Below are 19,007 nucleotides of genomic sequence, written 5' to 3' on the forward strand. Positions count from 1 at the left end.
AGCTGAACCAAGCGAACAAAAGAACCCCAACCCTGACAGGGATTGCAAGGCAGCCCCGTCAAGCTAGAGCAGATGCTCTAGCCGCGTGTTACACCTTTCAACACCATTACAACCCCACTATATATCGACCGTTATAGTTCTATTGTGCACTTCATAGTACTTATATGAATCAAAAATATGATTTTTTGGTAAACATTGGGCACTACTTTTTACAATTTCGTAGATAAATTGAATAATAATAACTGGGTAGTATTTAAATTGTTCTAGGAACCCGCCAATCTGGAGCCGGTCTTGAACAGCGGCACCTGTGTTCACCTAACGGAACTCATTCTCACGTACCGTTGAATCTCATCAGGTTGTTTCTGGATTTACGTCTCAAGAAGTTCGAGTAGTGAAAACCTATACGTCATAAATGGAATAATACGAACTGCTTCAAACATAAAGGTCGATTTTTACAACCATTTCTTCTATTGACAAAAATGAGCCGTAAGAGGAATTTCGACAACGGCCCAGGTCCAATTCCTCAACGATGGCTGCACTGCCCTCGAAAGGCTTTTTCTACAGTGGGAGAAAAATTTCTAGCGTTCAAAACTCCGCTAGATGCGAGATATGATAATCAAGTGGATGATGAATTTACGTTTCATCCGGAAATGGTGTTTGCTTCAGCCAAAAACATGAAATTGAAGCTTGGACTGTGGATTGATCTAACCAATACCAGCCGTTTCTACGACAAAAATGTAGTAGAACAAATGTCATGTAAATATGTTAAACTCAACTGCAAAGGACACGGTGAAACCCCCAGCCCAGACACAGTGAATCTATTCATCAAGCTATGCACACAGTTCATTTCACAGAACCCTACACAAACAATTGGCATTCATTGCACCCATGGTTTTAACCGAACAGGCTTTCTTATTGTTTCATATTTGGTGCAGGCCATGGACTGGTCAGTAGAAGCTGCCGTCAATGAATTTGCCAAAGCCAGGTATGTATTGCCTAAGTTTGTGCAGAAGTGACAAATGATAAACCAATGTGTATCATAGACCTCCTGGAATCTACAAAGAAGACTACATCAATGAGCTCTTCCAACTCTACGGGGACATAGATGATGCCCCACCAGCCCCAGCCTTGCCAATGTGGCACTGTGAGGCTGATGATGATACCCCCAGCAAGGAGGAGCCAGAAGCTACTGAAGGTATGCTTTTGTTGATACCATGCATTTGACCCGGCGTCATGTTTGCGTTTGAAGACAACGAGGATGATGACCAAGCAGGCGGCAGTACGGGTGACAAAAAGAAGAAACCACGACGAGAAACAGCACAGATAAAAGCCGTATTCATGGAAGGTATCCCCAATGTCCAGCCAGTAACCGATATGGAGATTACAACTGAAGTGCAAAAGCGGATAAAAAGCCTAACGGGGTTCAAACAGTCTGGATTTCCAGGTTGTCAACCTGTTTCTATGGACAGGAGAAATATTTCATTGCTTCAAAAACCCTATATGGTGTCATGGAAAGCAGACGGTACCAGGTAAACAGCCTCCTCGTGTTTTGCGGCACAGAATGATACATTTGGTTTTTCAATTGCAGATATATGATGTACATCATGGGACCTCGACAAGTTTTCTTTATCGATCGAGACAATGCAGTGTTTCAAATCGAGGGTCTTTCTTTCGTTTCTTCGCACGATCGCACTCGACATTTACTTGACACATTAGTAGATGGCGAGATGGTCATCGATAGAGCCGGTGGAAAACAGCATCCACGTTACTTGATATACGATCTCGTCTCGCTAGAAGGAAACCAAATCATGCGCGAAAATTTTTCAGTTCGCTATCGCACTATTATGGTATAATCCACTTATTCAGTTGATTTTGTCGTACTTATGTTTGATTGGTCTTTCTCTTTAACATTGTATCAGAAAGAAATTATTGAACCTCGGGTAGAAGCTATGAAAGAAGGAAGGATTATTCGCGAACGCGAGCCGATCGGCATCCGCCGTAAAGATTTTTGGGATGTGCAAACTACCTCCGCTCTGTTAGGAGAGAAATTTACGAAGAAACTCGGTCACGAACCTGACGGTCTCGTATTCCAGCCTATTGAGGAGGTAACAATGCCAAAGGCAACCAACCATCATACCTTAAGCACATCCTTTTTGTCATATAGCCCTATCAAGCAGGCCAATGTCCGACCGTCCTAAAGTGGAAGCCTCCATCTCACAATTCGGTCGACTTTCGGCTAAAAATTGTCACAGAAAACCGTCCCGGGTAAATATATTCCTTCACATTTGATCAATGGTGCAAATTAGTTAATTGAAAAATTCGTTTAATTAGAATGTTGCGAGAGCGTCTTGGTCATTTGTATGTTGGTGGCAAGAATGACACACCTTTTGCATTCATGAAAGCTACCAAGGAAATGATCCCTCTAGAAAATAAAATCATTGAATGCAGATATGAGATAGGCAATGGCCGACAAGAAGGAAAATGGGTCTTTATGAGGCAACGAACGGACAAAAGTTTCCCCAATAGTTTTAATACAGCCACAGGTAACAAAATCACTTTTGAAAACAACTACTTCCTCAGTAACTATTGTTTAATATTAATTAAATTTTTTTTACTGATTTAGTTATTTATTATTTGGTAATATGAATTCTTGTTTATTATTGTTATTTTTTTACTATTACGTCACTGCTTATTTATTTTTTTATATTACTTTACCATTTTTGTTTTCTTTTTGTAGCGGTTTGTCAAAGTATTCGTGAACCGGTAACCAACGAGATATTAGTGGACTTTATTCAAAGCCTGAAAGAACCGATACGGCAGCCCATGGCTCCTCCTCCTCGTCCCCCTCCCCAGCGAAGACCACATTAGCAGATATTTCGTGGTCTCTCTTCTTCCTCATGGTCCTCCTATACCACTTTTCTCTTTGACGTCGCTCAGTTTCCCGCCAACTGTTTTATAAATCCTAGGAGGTGTTTCAAAGTGCGACTTTGAAAGCAGTTAGGGAATGAAGGATAATAATAAATGGTTAATTTAACCCTGGAAGACTATTCTTACTGTATTGCCTCTTAACTCATTACAAGCATATGTAGTGAAGAATGTTGCATACAAAAAGGCCTGCATTTCCTATTCAGCAATTTACATTGAACTCCACAGCTTTGTATTGCTTTTAACTTTGCCTTCTTTTTCCAATTTTTTAAGGTGGTGCTCAACATTTCGCTCTGCGGCAGAATAAAGGCTGGCGTCTAAATTCTCGTAAACACCTTTCACAATATCTAATGGAGACATTTCAGTCTTAGTATGGGATGAAAGAAATTTTAAGATCTGCTTCTCTCTTTCGTTTCTATGGTCAATGTAGTACTCAATTCGTTGAGTAGGATCCTAGACAAAAAAATTTAAATAACACGACCAACTAAGGCAGATTTTAACGAAGAAAATACCGCAATTGAAGGGCCATGCCCCGGGTAAATTTTACTTGGGCTTAGGCTAAGTATTGTTTTTAACGATTTCATATAATCGTATAGGTCTTCAAAGACGGCAGTTCCTTCACCCAAAATACAGTCTCCACTAAACAAGGCATTTTCTTCTTTTAGAAGAAGGACAACATGGTCTGTGCTATGACCTGGGGTATGGTACACTCTAGATTATAATTACAAATCAAATGAGGGTCTGTAAAGGTAACTTATTAGTAATCTACTTTAAATTAGCTCCTTCAACTGAAACTTCTTGTCCATCAGTTAACTTTTCAAAATTCGTTGGCTTTTCTTCTATGTGAAACTTTGACACTTTACAGTCTGAAAAGAATTGTTTTCAATGATAAGTCCAGTATTGGAAATCAACTATAAACTTACCTTTGTTAATTGACTGTTGGATTATTTTCACACCACCAACATGGTCAGGATGCCAGTGTGAAAGTAAAATATGATCTAAGGTGACCTGATGTTCCTTCAATACTGATCTAAGTAAATCAATGTACTCTGGAGCCTCACCATCCCCAGTATCTAACAGTATTCTCCTGTATAGTAAGTACACAGATGCTAAATTTACATGGCAACAGATCCTAACACTAATACTTACTTTTTCCCAGTTCCAATCAAATATGTGTTAGTTCCTTGCAAAGTAAATGGACCAGGATTGCAACCTTCAATGAGCAAATTAAATAATTTTGGTTACAAAAAAAGATAAATTTCACAAACTGATATCAAATGGTTTTAAATCAAGAGTTTAAATCAGATGTCCATGGTATTTGTAAAAGGTAAGGATGGCAAAACGGTCTTAAATATTTATTTGTCTCACGTTTTCCGGCACCCTCAGCTTTATTTAATGTTTTATATATATGTAATATGACAGGCTTTACCTAGAATGTGAATTACACGAGGAGAAAGCTGAGAAACTCGCGGAATAACATTCATTGCAATTGTAAATAAATGACAAACAAAGTGAACCAGTCATATGCTGTGTGCTTGTGGCTGGTTAAGAAGGTAAATGTTACTCGTTTATTTGTTGATATTTATCCGCTACTATCAGCTTCTAGTCCATCCGGGTCCGGGGATAGGTGGCGTTGGCATATCTATAATGCGTATTTCTTTTCGTAATTCTTTCGTGCATGTCGGCACGGCGCACGGGTGGCCCGGGTTGTTTATTCGCTTGTCGACCTGCTTGCTGCTTCAACCCGTCTGCTCACTCGGTGATCGGCGTGATTGTGCCCGTTAACTCACTCGTTGTTTTGCCCTGTTCAACCCATTTACTAAACTTTTCCGCTCCCTGGCTGTCCGGCGAGCGGCGACGCATTAGTTTCTTCATTGTCTAACATTGGTTGACCATGTTAATGTCTAACACCAATGTTAGACCATGGTTTCTTGTCTTTAGACTCGTTCGTTTTTAGGCCTGACAAGGCACTCCGTCTGGGTGTCTGACTGTCTGCACCCTCTTACCCATCATAACAAAACCAGTGTTCTGTCGAATAAGGAAAAACTTGATTTGTCTTGTAAACGAATACGAATAACGAATAAAAAGGATGTTTTATTCGCGAATACGAATAACATTCGAATGAGATGTAAAATAACGAATAAATGTTTGAATAAAAATTGAATTTAGGCCATTAAAAATAGAAAATATTTGTACTAAACAGCAATCAAACTGAGATTTTTTGCCGAACGAAAATAAAATTACTTATTCGAAATTGCATCCGAAACTGGTCTATTCGAATAAGGTATATTTTTATTCGACGAATAACGAATAAACATTCGAATTTTTGCGTTATTCTATTCGAAATTTTATTCGAAAGTTTTATTCGACAGAACACAGAACAAAACAATCAACTACTAATACTTTGTTGTGTATCACGATGAATAATAATGTGATTTATGTTTCATAAATTTATGAAATAGCCATTTAAATATACGTAAGTTTGACTAATTAACAGTTTGAAAGTTAAGAGTTAACTGGTTAAGTTTCAGTTGATAAAACTTTGGCAACGTTTTGCATAGCGAATCACAACAGTGTTCTTGGACATTTTACTCTTACTTGCTTCAATCTCTTTGTACTGAACTAGAAAACGAAATTAGTTTTTTTTATTTTAGTATTCATAGTATCTCTTTCTGATTCGTTCAGTTGTTGATTGTAGTTTTGAGTATCAGTTGTCGTTATGGCGGAGTATTCTGCGATTCGAACAGGAAGACTCAAATTGAAGGGGCATAAGGATCTCAAGTAAAAAATTACTATTTTATCTTTTAATCAACAAACATTTATTATTTTGCTGAAACATATGTGTATTGTTAAATCGATATTTTTTTGCCTTATGATTTTCAGGCCAGTCAAGAAACATAAGTCTAAGAAGCGCACCCATGAGGAAGCTGTAGCAGCATCAGACAAAGAGGATATGATAAAGCATGGTAACAATTTGATATGACACTCTATTTCCATGGGATTTCCAAAGTTAAATTATGCTTAGGTGGATGGTGGTCTGTGCAAAATTTTTCACAAATATCAGGAGCCCTAGCAATTGAGTTTGGCGAGCGGTGTTACATCAAAGCACTGGATAATGGTTTGTTTGTTTTAGGACCACCACATGATGAAGGTAGGTACTTGCCACACCATTTCACATGAATTATATTTACAGATACATCTAAGTAGACAGTTGAATTGACTCTCATGGTATTTAAGGAGATCCTCCTTCACCTGAAGAGATTTTCACAGCTTTTCCTGTTGGTGAAACTAAAATTACACTCAAATCTGGGTATGGCAAATACCTTGGCATTGACAGAAATGGAATAGTTGTTGGCCGTTCTGATGCTGTTAGTGCCTTAGAGCAATGGGAGCCTGTTTTTCAGGTAAATATAACATCTTTTGATTAAAAATCAAACATTTGGCATAGACTTTGTTCAATTAGGATGGAAAACTTGCTTTACAAGCTGCCAACAGCAAATTCGTTTCCGTCTCGCCGGAAGACGACAGTTTTTACGCCCAGAGTATCACTGCTGGGCAGGATGAAGTACTGAAAGTAGGAAAAATGCGTTATTTTTTTTTTAACAAAAAAATTAAGAAAGACTTGTACTGATTTTACCATATAGTTACGGTGTAATAAGGACCTGGAAGCAGACATTGAAAGCAAGAAAAAGAATAAAGGACCTATTGAGGAGAAGGGCAGCGTTGAGCAAATAGAGATAAATTACGTGTTAGTGTCTATCCATATCTTCCATTACAATTTTACTGCTAGTACAAGTTTATTTGTTAATGACAAAAAAAATGTTTCGCTCTTTAGGAAGCAGTTTCAAAAATTTCAAGATAAGAAAATGCGGATTAATACAGAGAGTCGGGAAGTTCTCAAATCTGCGAAGGCCGAAGGATACCTACACGAAGTTCTATTAGATAGGCGCAGCAAAATGAAATCTGATCGTATGTGTAAGTGAATCAGTTCAATTGGATTTTTGCAAGTTGGAAGAGTTTGACGGAATAGATGTGACGCGAAATTCTTTTTGATTGAAAAGAGTAGAGCCTTTTTTGTATTGTTTCAAATCAAAATAACAAACAGAAAAAAGAAAAAAAAATGAATTTTTTCGGCAAATAGTTGTGCTCCACTCACTGGAGTGATGAATCCGGGCTGGTAGCTCAAAAGACAGCAGGCTTAAAATCCCCTCCAATTAAGGATGGTTGGGAAATATATGGACGATCAGAGCATTGAAATTTTCTAAGAAAAGTATTTATTGAATGTTGGATTCTCCTCTGGTCACCTTGAGCCATTCTACAAATTCATCTAGCATCACAGGCCCTAAAATTAGACAAATAAAGAACACACGATTATTAAAACTGTTGTTCGGACCATTGTATTTTTGACGTTATACTCACAAGCTCCGTCAACGTCGTAGTTCTTCAGATCTATATCGACAGCGCGTGAAAATTCAAGAACGTTGCACCACTGGTCTTTGTTCAGAACACGGTACCGAGATTGATCTAAAAACTGGAAGAAGGAATTCAAGAGTGACCACTGCCTTCCTAGCAACAATCCTAGCATTGCTTTGGCAGTCTCTACATCTAAACTCCTCTGATCTTTGTCCTAAATAATACGGTTGTAATCGCTGGTCAAAAGGGGTTAAAGCATACAATTATAGATTACCCTAGAAAAATCAAAGGCATATCGGTAAATTGATTTGAAATGGGAACTGTCCAGCAGCAGTGAATGAAGGTAGTTGAGTTTCCCTTGTAGCTTTGCTAATGAATCACATCTGTAGTTAAGGGGAAAATAAATAAAGAAATAAGTTTAATGCAACTGAAGAGACAGTTGAAAAGCTTTACTGTAAATCTGTGAGACCAAGCAGCCATTCTTGCAATGTGAAAAATCCCATTTGTTTGGCTCCCATTTTCCATGATAAGACTAGCAATGCAATATTTTCTGGCTCAACATTCAGATCCCGACAAAATGCTTCAACACCTTCAGGCCCTACATGTACATACAGAAATAAAATGTTTATTCAGGTCACCTAAAAAAAAAAAAAAAAACATTACCTATGGTGTCTGTGTTGTTGGAGGTGCTGTACTGTCGAAACCAGGCAATGCATTTTTTTTGGTTAAATGAGGTGGGTGCCTCTTCCATCCCTTTGGTTCTAGACCGATTCACAGTACTGTTGCTGCTAGTTTTTGAACGTTTTCCAAACATTGAGCTTACATCCTCACCCAGATCCATTTTCCTTTTGGTACTGTTGTTGCTATTGCGAGGCATCACACTTGCCTGATTCCTTTTCGCCCGTGGATTAAGGCGAAAAAAGTGTTCACCGATTTCCTAATCAATTGAAGCTGACGGCTGGGCATACAGACGGGTTTCGTGTTCGTCCTTGAAAAGGTTAGCTAGTTTGGGTTTTTGAAGGCAATTAACTACCAAAGGTTTTTTGAATTAATTACTAGTTAGAGTAATGTGTTTATTCTGAGCAACGGTATCCTAATTGGATTTGTTCGTTCCAAACGTTGTATTTCTATGTTTCTGACGATGAAACGGAGAACCCTTCAATGGGCTTTTAGGGCTTACCCTTACTTTTTCTTTCGAGACAAGTAATCGATTGTGAAAAGCTATCGATATAAAAACATGACCAGCTGATCAACAAGGTCTTTATGAACAACGTAACAACGTCCTACTACCCCGATCAAAGCGCGAAAAAATCGATTGCCTGAATATCGATACAAGCAGCTGACTGTTTGTTGACAACAAGACAGTTCTCACGTGTTTGAACTGGGAAGGTGGCAACGACCCTAATACTTAAATCAAGTCCTCTGTCATTTTTTAAATTGTTTTAACTTGTGTTGTGTGTTCTCATTCACTTCGGGACAGGTTGATATTTTAAAGAAAAGTCTCATTTGTCACTGCAGGTAAGCTTGACAGTATAGAACAAAAGTCTCCTTACTGTTGTTATCTTTCTGCATATCAGATAATGGAGTTAACGGCTTTGACTTTAAACTGTTGGGGTATCGCCGGAGTTTCGAAAGATCGCAAGATTCGCATAGATGCTATAGGAAACCATCTGCAATCAGGATGTTATGATTTTGTGTTTTTGCAAGAGGTCTGGGTAGAAGAAGATTTCCAACTGATAGCCAACAAAGTGGCAAATGTCATGCCGCACAGTCACTATTTTCATAGTGGTGTCATCGGTGGAGGAATCTGCATTCTATCCAAAGCTAAAATTATAGATGTTTTCTTCCATGCCTGGTCCTTGAATGGATATATACATAAAATCCAACATGGTGACTGGTTTGGTGGAAAAGGTGTTGGGCTATGTACTGTTATTTATCATGGCCTAAAAATCAATCTTTATGTAACTCATGTAAGTATATCAATTCAATTTAGTTTGAGTGTAACCTAACACTGAAAATTGTTCTCAGCTACATGCGGAATACAATCCGTCAAGTGATGAATACCATGCCCACCGAGTAGTACAAGCCTTTGAAACGTCGCAAATGATACGCTACACGCGGAACAAAGCTGACGTTTGTATCCTTGGTGGCGATTTAAATACTGAGCCAGGAAGTCTTGCCTACCGACTTATTTCTGACCATACCTCGTTGCAAGATTTGTATCTCGCCACCGGAAAGGTATGTGTACCACCATTTTGATCTTACGGATTAAATTTTGACTTGAAAAATCTAACTCTTGTTTCCGTTTACAGCCGGACTCTGAAGGTACGACTAGCGAAACATCAGTCAACTCTTATACAGCGATAGAAAGTCTGTATGCCTGTCCTAATGGCAAACGTATCGATTTCATCATGGGTAGTTCAAGAGAAGGCCTACAGATTGAGACAGTTAATGTCAACATTCCACTGCCATCTCGCATTCCTGGCTATCCGTTTAGTTATTCAGACCATGAAGCAGTTTGTGCCAAATTTAGAATTGTGGAAGGCCAGTCTAATGTTTCAAGCCAGAGCAAAGAATTATCCATCTGTTCATTGAAGGAAGCTTTACAGGTGTGTGATTCTGCGCTTAGGAATCTCTCCAACGACAGACGAAACTACTGGCTGGCCTTTGGTCTATTTATCGTTCTGTTAATGACTCTACCTTTTTCTTACGATGGCTCACGTATTGTTCACTACACCTTGATGGTCACCCATTTGTTCCTGACTCTTGTCGCTGTCTTTTGCCTTATCATGGCCACCCTTTGGAATCGGATCGAGTTACACGGCATTTTGGCAGGGAAACTCGCCATTATTACTCGATTAAAATTCCTTGAAAATTTAATCTAACACCATATTTTATCAGATTTTATAAAAAATACTTTAGCATAGGATGTCAACATACCAACTACCGTATTCGTATTCGAACCAAAGAAAATAAAGCTTTTTACCGACAGATGGCTCTGTTACTTGTTGCATTCAAAGATCCCCTTTGAGACAAATGGCGCATGGCAGTTGGCGTTTCGCGTACAAGAGGGCGGTTCGTTTTCGTGTCGTACGCGAAGAAGAAATAGTTTTGTCTCCTGCACAGTGCACTCGAGTGCGGATTCCAAGTAGATATATATAATATCTCCTTTTGTGGCTATATTTCATATCAGTTGCTAAATGATTGGGCAACTACAGAAAGAAAGCTCACTTGATTAAAAACAATCAATAAAAGCCTATTTTTTTCTGGTTTATCTGAGCTGATTTTGTTATCTAGAAAATAGCCTAAGGCAGTTTTATTCTCCGAGTGGCATTATGTAGTTCGAAAAGGAAGGCTAAACTGGAAGACATTTTAAAACTGAAAATCCTGTTTTACAGTTTGGGTGTTAGTGTTTACGTAAGCGTGTGTGAGTCAACTCATTGTTCAAATTTTGTTTACATGAAATAGTGAAAAGTTGTACAACCAGCTGCATCTCTGCACCTTTTCTGCGCGCCATTAAAAAGAGAAACCAATGGGAACTTTTGGCATCATCAGTCGACTGAGCGGTAATGATCATAAACAAACATTTGGATTCAAATTTAGACTCTACTCTTAGAATCTTCCTTTCATATCGTCTTTTCTATTCTCTTTCTTAGCAATACGCCATTAAAACCTTAAATTCATTCAGCTTTGAATCACAATTATTTCCGTCACGTTTCTCTGTTGTGTTTTTTTTTTCAATATTGACTGAGTTCATCCATGGATTACATCAAACCTTCCTTTATGCTAGAAAACAAATCCTAATATTTTAATATGTTGAATGGCCGACCTCGGGAGTAGACATGCTATTGATGGCTTTTTGGTAAGGGCTGCACGTTTTCCGGTCTTTTCCCGTTATTCCCTTCCTTCTCTCTTCCGTATTGTGCATGTGCAGTAATATACCAGTGTACAGAACTACAGTTTGTACAAGTAAGATCTTTGGTGCGTTTCGTGAAGAGAAAATTATTGACCGGCGGTCGACGCTTGCGCTCTCCAACAATTTTCTCTGCGTGGGGGTTCCCCAGAAGCAAAAACGTGGTAGAACATCAAAAGGAAACGAATAAGGAACACAACTCGACTGGTGTGTTCCACTTATTCTCTCTCATTTCAAAGGAGAATCGGAGACGACAACGACGGAAGGCGCCAGTGTCGTCACCCTGCCCTATCACCACCGCCTGTTGCTGAACACGAAGAAACTCGAGAATATTAAAAAAGGGGCATTGTTTTGTTGCTGTTATTGAATAACAATAACGGATCCAATGTTCCTTGGATATTTGTATAGTGATTGTGTTTGATGTCAGTGGGCGTGATTTAGTTTCCTTCTCGTCCTTCAATTTGGTTATTTTTGTTCTTGTAGTCGATTGGTGCGATGATTTTTGTGCGTTGGGAGCCGAATGGAAACGCAAAAAGTCCTCCCTGTACTTCTAGTTCTCCTTCTTCTCCCACTTGATCGGATAATTTGATGATAACTATCCGAGTTGTGTTGTGATATGCGAGTTACAGAGGAGGAGGACGACCAAACATCGGGCGCCACCGAGGCAGCCGAATGCGTCGAACTGCGGGCCATCCGCATCCAAGTGACGGGCCAGCGTTTCTGCAGCAATCGAGTCTCAACGGCCAAATACAATTTCGTCTCTTTTCTACCCTGCTTCCTCTTTGAACAGTTTCGACGCTACTCCAACTGCTTTTTTCTCTTCATCGCCCTACTACAGGTAAATTAAACATTCGTTTACCTTTATTTCCAGTTGAAAAGTATGTGATCAGCCAATCCTATTTGATCGTGAGATGTCCTTTAGCGTACCAGATGATGGGAAATTGATCGTGTAGTTGTCTGAGCCGCGTCGACGGTGTCGCACACCTTAATCTCATTGATTTTTTGGGAGGAGACGACGACGCGTACCCCTATTCGAAAGCCAATCGTGTAAAAGTTGCACGCTCTAAATTCGTTTCACCATTTCCTCCGTGCAAGTAAAGCAACGAAATGAGAAGCTAGGAGGAAGTTTATATCAGGCCCTGTAAAATTAATGTGTATTAAGCCTTCTTGCTGTTTAGCGGTAGCCATGTATGAAGCCTATTTGTTCTAGAGACTATTGAGAAGAGGACAAAGTTTCTGAGAAATAAAAAAAAAAAAAGTTCACTTTCTTTCTTAATGTCGAGAGAGCCCCATTTTGCTGGAGTGCAAGGAACCCTTTCGTGTTTTCTTGGAATGGGATGATTCTTTTAGTGGAAAGCCTAATTGAGACACTAATGACGGAGTGGGGGGAAAACCGCACTTGAAATGGGTTGGGGTAAGAAAAAAGCAATACGTCTTTTTGCTTCGTCATAGGTTTTTGAGGAGAGAGAGGGCATTTCTTTTCTTGGTTGGTTAGAACATCAGTCGAGAATGCTGTTGGCAAAGAAAGCACAATGGCCAATTCTTTTTTGGTAACTTTCAGCTGAATGCGTCCAAATTTCCGTCGTCCTCTACTACACGGCGTGACCTATCTGATTGATCTGTGTCTGGCTATGCCCGACTTTTATTTTTATTTTATTTATTATTATTTTTTTTTTTGCTTCCTGGTATTTTGTTCTTTTCCATGTTTGATCTTTTTCACATCGCCACCCTTTATCTGACCTTTTTTTTGCTTCTTGTTTGTTTTTGATTTTTCTCGTATGTTTTGGTGCGTCGTATGGCAGCAAATTCCTGATGTGTCACCAACGGGTCGATACACGACGCTTGTTCCACTATTATTCATTCTGGCCGTGTCTGCCACCAAGGAAATTGTCGAGGATTTCGTAAGTATATTGTGTTTTGCACACTTAAGAAAAAGCATTTGTAATTCCATTTACTTTTTACGCCGAACAGAAACGACACAAAGCTGACCAGGAGACTAATAAAAGGCAGGTGGAAGTCCTACGTGGTGGCCAATGGCTCTGGTTAGCTTGGCAGCAAATTAATGTCGGAGATGTCGTTAGAGTCCGAGCGGGGGCGTTCTTCCCAGCAGATTTAATTTTGATTTCCTCAAGGTATATTGTTTATTGTAATTTTGTTTGTGCGTGGTCATCAATTTTACGTTGACCTACACCTATGATGCGGATGCTTGGCACAGTGAGCCACATTCGCTGTGCTACATCGAGACGGCCAATTTAGACGGTGAAACCAACTTGAAGATCCGCCAGGCTTTGCCAACCACTGCCAAACTGTTGAGTGTGTCGGCTCTCGGACATTTGCAAGGGACTCTGCATTGCGAACTGCCTAACCGTCACTTGTACGAATTCACGGGCACCCTTCGGCTCACCAATCACGAGCCGCTTGCCTTAGGTATTGCTGCTGAGCTACTTATATGCGATCGCTTTTTCTATATTTATCCTTGACGCAGACACTCGTTTATAATAGCAAATGACGTTTGGGTTGCTTAGGTCCGGATCAATTGTTGCAGAGAGGAGCCCGACTTCAAAATACCAAATGGGCAACAGGAATCGTTCTCTATACCGGCCACGAGACCAAACTATTGCAAAATTCATCTGCAGCCGCCCCGTTAAAAGTTGACTGGATGACATTTTCATTTGTGGTTCATTGACAATAATCGGTTGCTTCAATTTTTTTTTTTCTTTTTGTGACGGACGCAATCTATAGAGATCGACTGTAGATCAAGCAGCCAATATGCAAATCTTGTTACTGTTTTTCTTGCTGGTTATGCTCGCATTACTGGCTTCCAGTTTCAATGAGTTTTGGGCCTCCTATTTTGGCTTCTCACATTGGTACCTTGGATTAGAAGGTAAACAAAAATTACAAACCTTAAACTTGTAATCTCCTTTGTCCAGCTAACAGTTGTTCCCCGTTTACTTGTGGACTAGTCCTGCTCTCCCCTTCCTAATTAACTTCGAAGAAATTGTTATTACCAAGCTTCATTTAATCGTTGGGGATTGATGGAATCGCATGTCTTTTTTTTCTTTGTCTTCTATCCAGACTTACCGACTGCCAACTTCGGCTACAATTTATTGACGTACATCATTCTTTTTAACAACCTCATCCCCATTTCCTTGCAAGTCACGATCGAAGTTGTGCGGTTTTTTCAGGTAGGACACCGTCGTTTCTAAATGCGTATTCTGCTGTCAGTTCTCAAATAAGATTACTCATGTCCGATTTCTCTTGTAGGCCACATTCATCAACAATGATTCGGAAATGTATCACGTAGCGACGAACACGCCGGCGTGTGCTCGAACTTCCAATTTGAATGAGGAACTCGGACAGGTCAAATATGTTTTCACCGACAAGACGGGCACGTTGACGCAAAACATAATGGAGTTTCAGCAGTGCTCAGTGGGTGGTACCATCTACGCGGCCAAAAACGACGTGGTCGTCAACAGCTCGGGCATGGCTTCATCGATGATCCAAGATTTGTCGGCCAAGCATTCGAACGCTCCCTACATCCGCGAGTTCCTCACCCTTTTGGCTGTCTGTCACACGGTTATACCCGAAAAAGATGAAACCAATCCAGACATCCTACACTATCACGCTGCTTCTCCAGGTCCGTAATGAATTTATAAGCACCACCCTAGATGCTCATGTTCTCACTTATAGTGATTGGTTTTATGTGGGACTTCCTTCTATTTTTTTTTTCCCGTCTTCCATTCTCCGGTGTCCGTTCGTGACTTTTCCTGTTTTTTATCAGATGAAAGAGCTCTGATTCAGGGAGCTGCCCGTTTGGGATGGGTCCTTTCGTCACGCACACCAGAAACAATAACGGTACGTTGTATGGCATTGATTTTTCTTCTTCGATTGCGACGCCAACGATGCATCACATGGTGATTAATGCGTGGGACTTTCTTTTTTTTCGATTGGAATAGATCACAGCCGAGGGGATGGAACATCGTTACCAACTCCTGCACATCCTCGAGTTCAGCAGCGATCGTAAACGCATGTCGGTTATTGTCCGGACGCCTTCCGGAAAGATAAAGCTCTTTTGCAAAGGAGCCGATACCGTCATTTATGAAAGATTAGGCAGCGTCGTCCCTACCGGTCCTCAACAACATCAACAATACATCAGACAGGTATCCGGTCAGATGGAGTCGATTTTCTTCTTCTTTTTCTTTATACTTGGTGTTTCGAACAGGTGACAACAAGCCATTTGGAAGCGTTCGCCCGTGAAGGTTTGCGCACGCTGTGCTGCGCAGTCGCAGAAATCCCGCACGACATTTACGAAGAATGGAAGCACACTTACCACAGAGCGTCGATTTCGATGCAGAATCGAGAGGAAAAGCTGGCGGATGCGGCCAACCTCATTGAAAACAATTTAGTTTTATTGGGCGCAACGGCTATTGAAGACAAATTGCAGGAAGAGGTTAGCAGGATATCCATTTCCTTTGTTTGAATAGAAAATTCCTTATCGTAGTTTTTTCTACTCGTCGACAAGGTTCCGGAAACGATTGAAGCGTTACTAGAGGCGGACATCCGCGTGTGGATGTTGACGGGTGACAAGCAGGAAACGGCCATTAATATCGGTCACGCGTGTCGCCTTCTCAATTCGAACATGGAATTATTGGTCATGAATGAGGATTCGCTCGATGTAAGTCGACACGTTCAAATCGGTTTGTTCCGGCTTTTGATTTCATTGTTTCACCTTTATTGCAGGGGACCAGGGAAGTCATTGGTCGGTGGTTGAGCACCCGATCTGAAGGTAGTTCACCTCTCAGCATCACGATGGCTTCATCAGCCGCCCTTGTCGTGGACGGACAGACCCTTAAATATGCCATGAGCTGCGATCTGAAGAAGGACTTTCTCCAGCTCTGCCTGCAATGCCGTGCGGTCATTTGTTGTCGGGTGACGCCCAGTCAAAAGGCAGAAATAGTTGAGGCTGTGACAGTTGAAAGGCAAGCGGTGACGTTGGCCATCGGCGATGGAGCCAATGACGTGGCAATGATCCAGAAAGCCCATGTCGGTGTCGGCATCTCGGGCATGGAAGGGCTGCAAGCGGCCTGTGCCTCTGATTACTCCATCGCCCAGTTCCGATTCCTCCGTCGGCTTTTACTTGTCCATGGCGCCTCCAATTACTACCGCATGTGCCGCCTCATTCTTTATTCCTTTTACAAGAACATTACCCTCTACGTTATTGAGCTGTGGTTCGCTCATTACTCGGCGTGGTCCGGTCAGATTCTCTTCGAGCGCTGGACCATCGGTCTCTACAATGTGCTATTCACAGCTGCACCACCGTTAGCCCTGGGACTTTTTGACCGCCGATGCACTGCCGAGGTTTCCTACAGATACCCTCAGCTCTACAAACCATCCCAAACTGCCCAGCATTTCAATGTCAAGGTTTTTTGGTACTGGATGTTGAAAGGTAAGTCACTCGACAGCGTTCCGTATTGCACACGATAGAGTTGTAATTCTGGGAGGCTATTTGGCAGCTCTGCTTCATTCCATGTTGCTGTTTTGGCTACCGTTGATGGCCTTTGGCGAGGATATTGTGTGGTCTAACGGCAAAGATGGCGGCTATCTGATACTGGGCAATGCTGTGTACACTTACGTGGTGGTCACAGTCTGTCTGAAAGCGGCCCTGGAAACCTCGTCATGGACGTGGCTTTCTTTATTGGCCATCGGGGGATCTGTTTTGACCTGGTTCCTCTTTTTGGCCTTTTACAGGTAAAACCTTTGCAATCATTTTATTTCTTTCTCGTCACGTTGATTTTTGTGGGTTTCTACAGTCATTTCTGGCCAAGTCTACCCCTCGCTGCCAATATGGCCGGCATGTCGCACATGCTCCTGTCTTCGCCCGTCTTTTGGTGGGGATTGATCATGGCGCCAGCCACAGCCCTACTCCCTGATTTTTCCATCAAAACGTATTTGATTAATTTATTTATTTTTTTTTTTTCATGTATATCTTTATCCATTAATTTCGATACAGGTTTTGGAACACAATGTTCAAGTCATTCACTGACCAAGTATGCGAAAGAGAGATAAATCTACAGCGATCCGAATCGGGGAAACTGTTGGATAGTCAGCGGAGGGATTCGAGGACCAAGTAATTATTGAATGCAGTTTTTCTATTTATTTGTCACTTTCCAAAACGTTCCTTTATGCAGATTGGTGGAGACAGCCCGGTTGATGCGTAGCGTCCGCAATGTTTTCCGGCGGCCGCACACCTCATCGGACGGAGCCCGCGGCCAAACGGAACTCGAACTTTCTCGTAATCTTCCAAATTTTTCTGAAAGAATTCTTTAAAAAACAAGTTCATGACTTAAGCGCTATTCGTTTCGTTGTACAAAGTAATGTCGATAAATTTCTTTTTCTTTTCTTTTTTTTAAGTTAATACAGATAACTATTGTTTATTATACCGTTTGTTTGTGTGTGTGTTTGTCTTGTCGTTTCCCTCTCATTTCAGACGGCTACGCCTTCTCGCAAGAGGAACACGGAGCGGTGCGGCAAGGGGACATGGTTCGAGCCTATGACACCACTTTGCCTTCGAGGTCTATGGACAAACTGTAAAAGAAAGTAAACACAACAAAGAGGGGGAAAATCTACCGAGTAAACACCCGCTTATCTCACCTCCGTTAAAAGAAAAAAGAGGGCCCAACACATGGAAAATTTACATAAGACAACAAAAAGGAAGTTCCCAGTTTGTTTACGTGGCCTATTCTTGGTCTGTTCAATTTTATTACCCACATTTTTAAAACAAAAGTACGTTCAAAGCGAAGGAAAGACCACCCACATTCATTTAATTCGGTGTTCGCCCGTTAGCCTCCGTGTCGGCTTCATGTTGCGTATCTCTTTCATCTCCCCGTCGATGTGAGCGAAGGACATCCTGAGTTGAACGTTCGAGATAGGGAATGTTTCATTATTCGTTTTCCGCGCCATCTGTGTTAACTGTGAAATAACTTTCTTCGTGTCGTCGAATTTTTTTTTTTTAATCTTTTTTTGTATTTAGTTTTTTCTTTTGTTCCTAGTCACAATTCTTGTTCCTTACTACACACACTTACAGGTACCCAATTAACCCACGATCGACTGATGTGATCACCACGCAAGCAAGTATTCGATTTCACCGATAAATTTAATTTTCAACAAATTCTAGTCAAGAAGAATTTTCCTGATCAATTAATAAAAATTTGCCCGTATTTATTATCCTGTCAATTATTGTGGTGGAATGAGGAGGATGGGGGGGTGGTTTAAGTGTTTATAAGTGTGTTGTCTGCCTTTTGTTTCTTGCCAATTCAAATTTGCGGCCCACGTTTCTTTTCGTCGTATTTCCTTCCTGCGGACCTAGTTATTTATTTCCATGTGCCGTTTCTATTTGTCTTCCTGCCCACACTTAATTCTTCTCGCGGGTCCTCACTTTCACGTTTCTCACTGAATTAATTTTTTATTTAATTTTTTTATTATTTATTAGACTCTCTTTCTATGTGGTCGCTCTACATCTTCGTTTTCTATCGACCTGCCCTTTCTATATTCGATATACTGTTGTCATTATCTTACTATTGGTGTGTATGGCTGAAAATCCGGTGTCACGTTTTCCATTACAGATTGAACAGAGTGTTTGAAGACAAACTTTCAAAAGTCGTCGGAAATGAGTTCCAAGAACCACTTAGTTTTGGTGGAAAACGTATTTACGTTGAATTCCAGAAGTTTCAGGTGCCACCACGGAAAATGGTTAGCT

At 40.8% G+C, this 19,007-nt stretch overlaps 6 protein-coding genes across 9 annotated transcripts; 4 read left to right on the forward strand and 2 right to left on the reverse strand.

Annotated features, from left to right (window-relative positions):
• Positions 1-331: 331 nt before the first annotated feature.
• LOC116936452 (mRNA-capping enzyme) lies at positions 332-3,047 on the forward strand. Its single transcript, XM_032943590.2, has 8 exons — positions 332-985; positions 1,044-1,195; positions 1,250-1,529; positions 1,589-1,847; positions 1,920-2,105; positions 2,165-2,265; positions 2,332-2,543; positions 2,738-3,047. Exons 1-8 carry the CDS (start codon positions 480-482, stop codon positions 2,866-2,868), a joined length of 1,827 nt encoding a protein of 608 aa, XP_032799481.1. The 5' UTR covers positions 332-479; the 3' UTR covers positions 2,869-3,047.
• On the reverse strand, positions 3,030-4,522 carry LOC116936458 (beta-lactamase-like protein 2 homolog). Its single transcript, XM_032943598.2, has 6 exons — positions 4,355-4,522; positions 4,075-4,138; positions 3,849-4,012; positions 3,695-3,791; positions 3,438-3,636; positions 3,030-3,378 (listed from the first exon to the last, which is right to left on the reverse strand). The coding sequence occupies exons 1-6, from the start codon at positions 4,407-4,409 to the stop codon at positions 3,136-3,138; spliced, it is 822 nt and encodes a 273-aa protein (XP_032799489.1). The 5' UTR covers positions 4,410-4,522; the 3' UTR covers positions 3,030-3,135.
• Positions 4,523-5,422: 900 nt separating this feature from the next.
• LOC116936470 (protein FRG1 homolog) lies at positions 5,423-7,305 on the forward strand. Its single transcript, XM_032943611.2, has 7 exons — positions 5,423-5,706; positions 5,809-5,891; positions 5,951-6,076; positions 6,163-6,329; positions 6,389-6,499; positions 6,570-6,673; positions 6,761-7,305. The coding sequence occupies exons 1-7, from the start codon at positions 5,645-5,647 to the stop codon at positions 6,906-6,908; spliced, it is 801 nt and encodes a 266-aa protein (XP_032799502.2). The 5' UTR covers positions 5,423-5,644; the 3' UTR covers positions 6,909-7,305.
• Positions 6,972-8,533, reverse strand: LOC116936471 (DCN1-like protein 4). Of its 3 annotated transcripts, none has more exons than XM_032943613.2 (6): positions 8,395-8,533; positions 8,002-8,326; positions 7,792-7,936; positions 7,613-7,721; positions 7,345-7,552; positions 6,972-7,267 (listed from the first exon to the last, which is right to left on the reverse strand). In XM_032943613.2, the coding sequence occupies exons 2-6, from the start codon at positions 8,213-8,215 to the stop codon at positions 7,200-7,202; spliced, it is 744 nt and encodes a 247-aa protein (XP_032799504.1). In that variant the 5' UTR covers positions 8,216-8,326; positions 8,395-8,533; the 3' UTR covers positions 6,972-7,199. The 3 variants fall into 3 exon arrangements, with proteins under 3 accessions (XP_032799504.1, XP_032799505.1, XP_032799503.1); XM_032943614.2 differs by having other exon boundaries at positions 8,002-8,340; positions 8,395-8,531; XM_032943612.2 differs by having other exon boundaries at positions 8,002-8,516.
• A 141-nt stretch (positions 8,534-8,674) lies between these two features.
• On the forward strand, positions 8,675-10,331 carry LOC116936468 (putative neutral sphingomyelinase). Its single transcript, XM_032943609.2, has 4 exons — positions 8,675-8,856; positions 8,916-9,308; positions 9,367-9,576; positions 9,651-10,331. The coding sequence occupies exons 2-4, from the start codon at positions 8,919-8,921 to the stop codon at positions 10,221-10,223; spliced, it is 1,173 nt and encodes a 390-aa protein (XP_032799500.2). The 5' UTR covers positions 8,675-8,856; positions 8,916-8,918; the 3' UTR covers positions 10,224-10,331.
• Positions 10,332-10,452: 121 nt separating this feature from the next.
• LOC116936465 (probable phospholipid-transporting ATPase IA) lies at positions 10,453-18,884 on the forward strand. Of its 2 annotated transcripts, none has more exons than XM_032943606.2 (19): positions 10,453-10,904; positions 11,735-12,089; positions 13,054-13,152; positions 13,223-13,383; positions 13,467-13,678; positions 13,777-13,901; positions 13,994-14,135; positions 14,327-14,436; positions 14,516-14,888; positions 15,033-15,106; positions 15,208-15,411; positions 15,474-15,701; positions 15,774-15,926; positions 15,992-16,697; positions 16,765-16,999; positions 17,062-17,196; positions 17,262-17,378; positions 17,440-17,543; positions 17,739-18,884. In XM_032943606.2, the coding sequence occupies exons 2-19, from the start codon at positions 11,868-11,870 to the stop codon at positions 17,840-17,842; spliced, it is 3,504 nt and encodes a 1,167-aa protein (XP_032799497.1). In that variant the 5' UTR covers positions 10,453-10,904; positions 11,735-11,867; the 3' UTR covers positions 17,843-18,884. The 2 variants fall into 2 exon arrangements, with proteins under 2 accessions (XP_032799497.1, XP_032799496.1); XM_032943605.2 differs by having other exon boundaries at positions 11,881-12,089.
• Positions 18,885-19,007: the final 123 nt, after the last annotated feature.

This window comes from Daphnia magna, linkage group LG1, assembly GCF_020631705.1.
Source record: "Daphnia magna isolate NIES linkage group LG1, ASM2063170v1.1, whole genome shotgun sequence".
Lineage (NCBI taxonomy): Eukaryota > Metazoa > Arthropoda > Branchiopoda > Diplostraca > Daphniidae > Daphnia > Daphnia magna.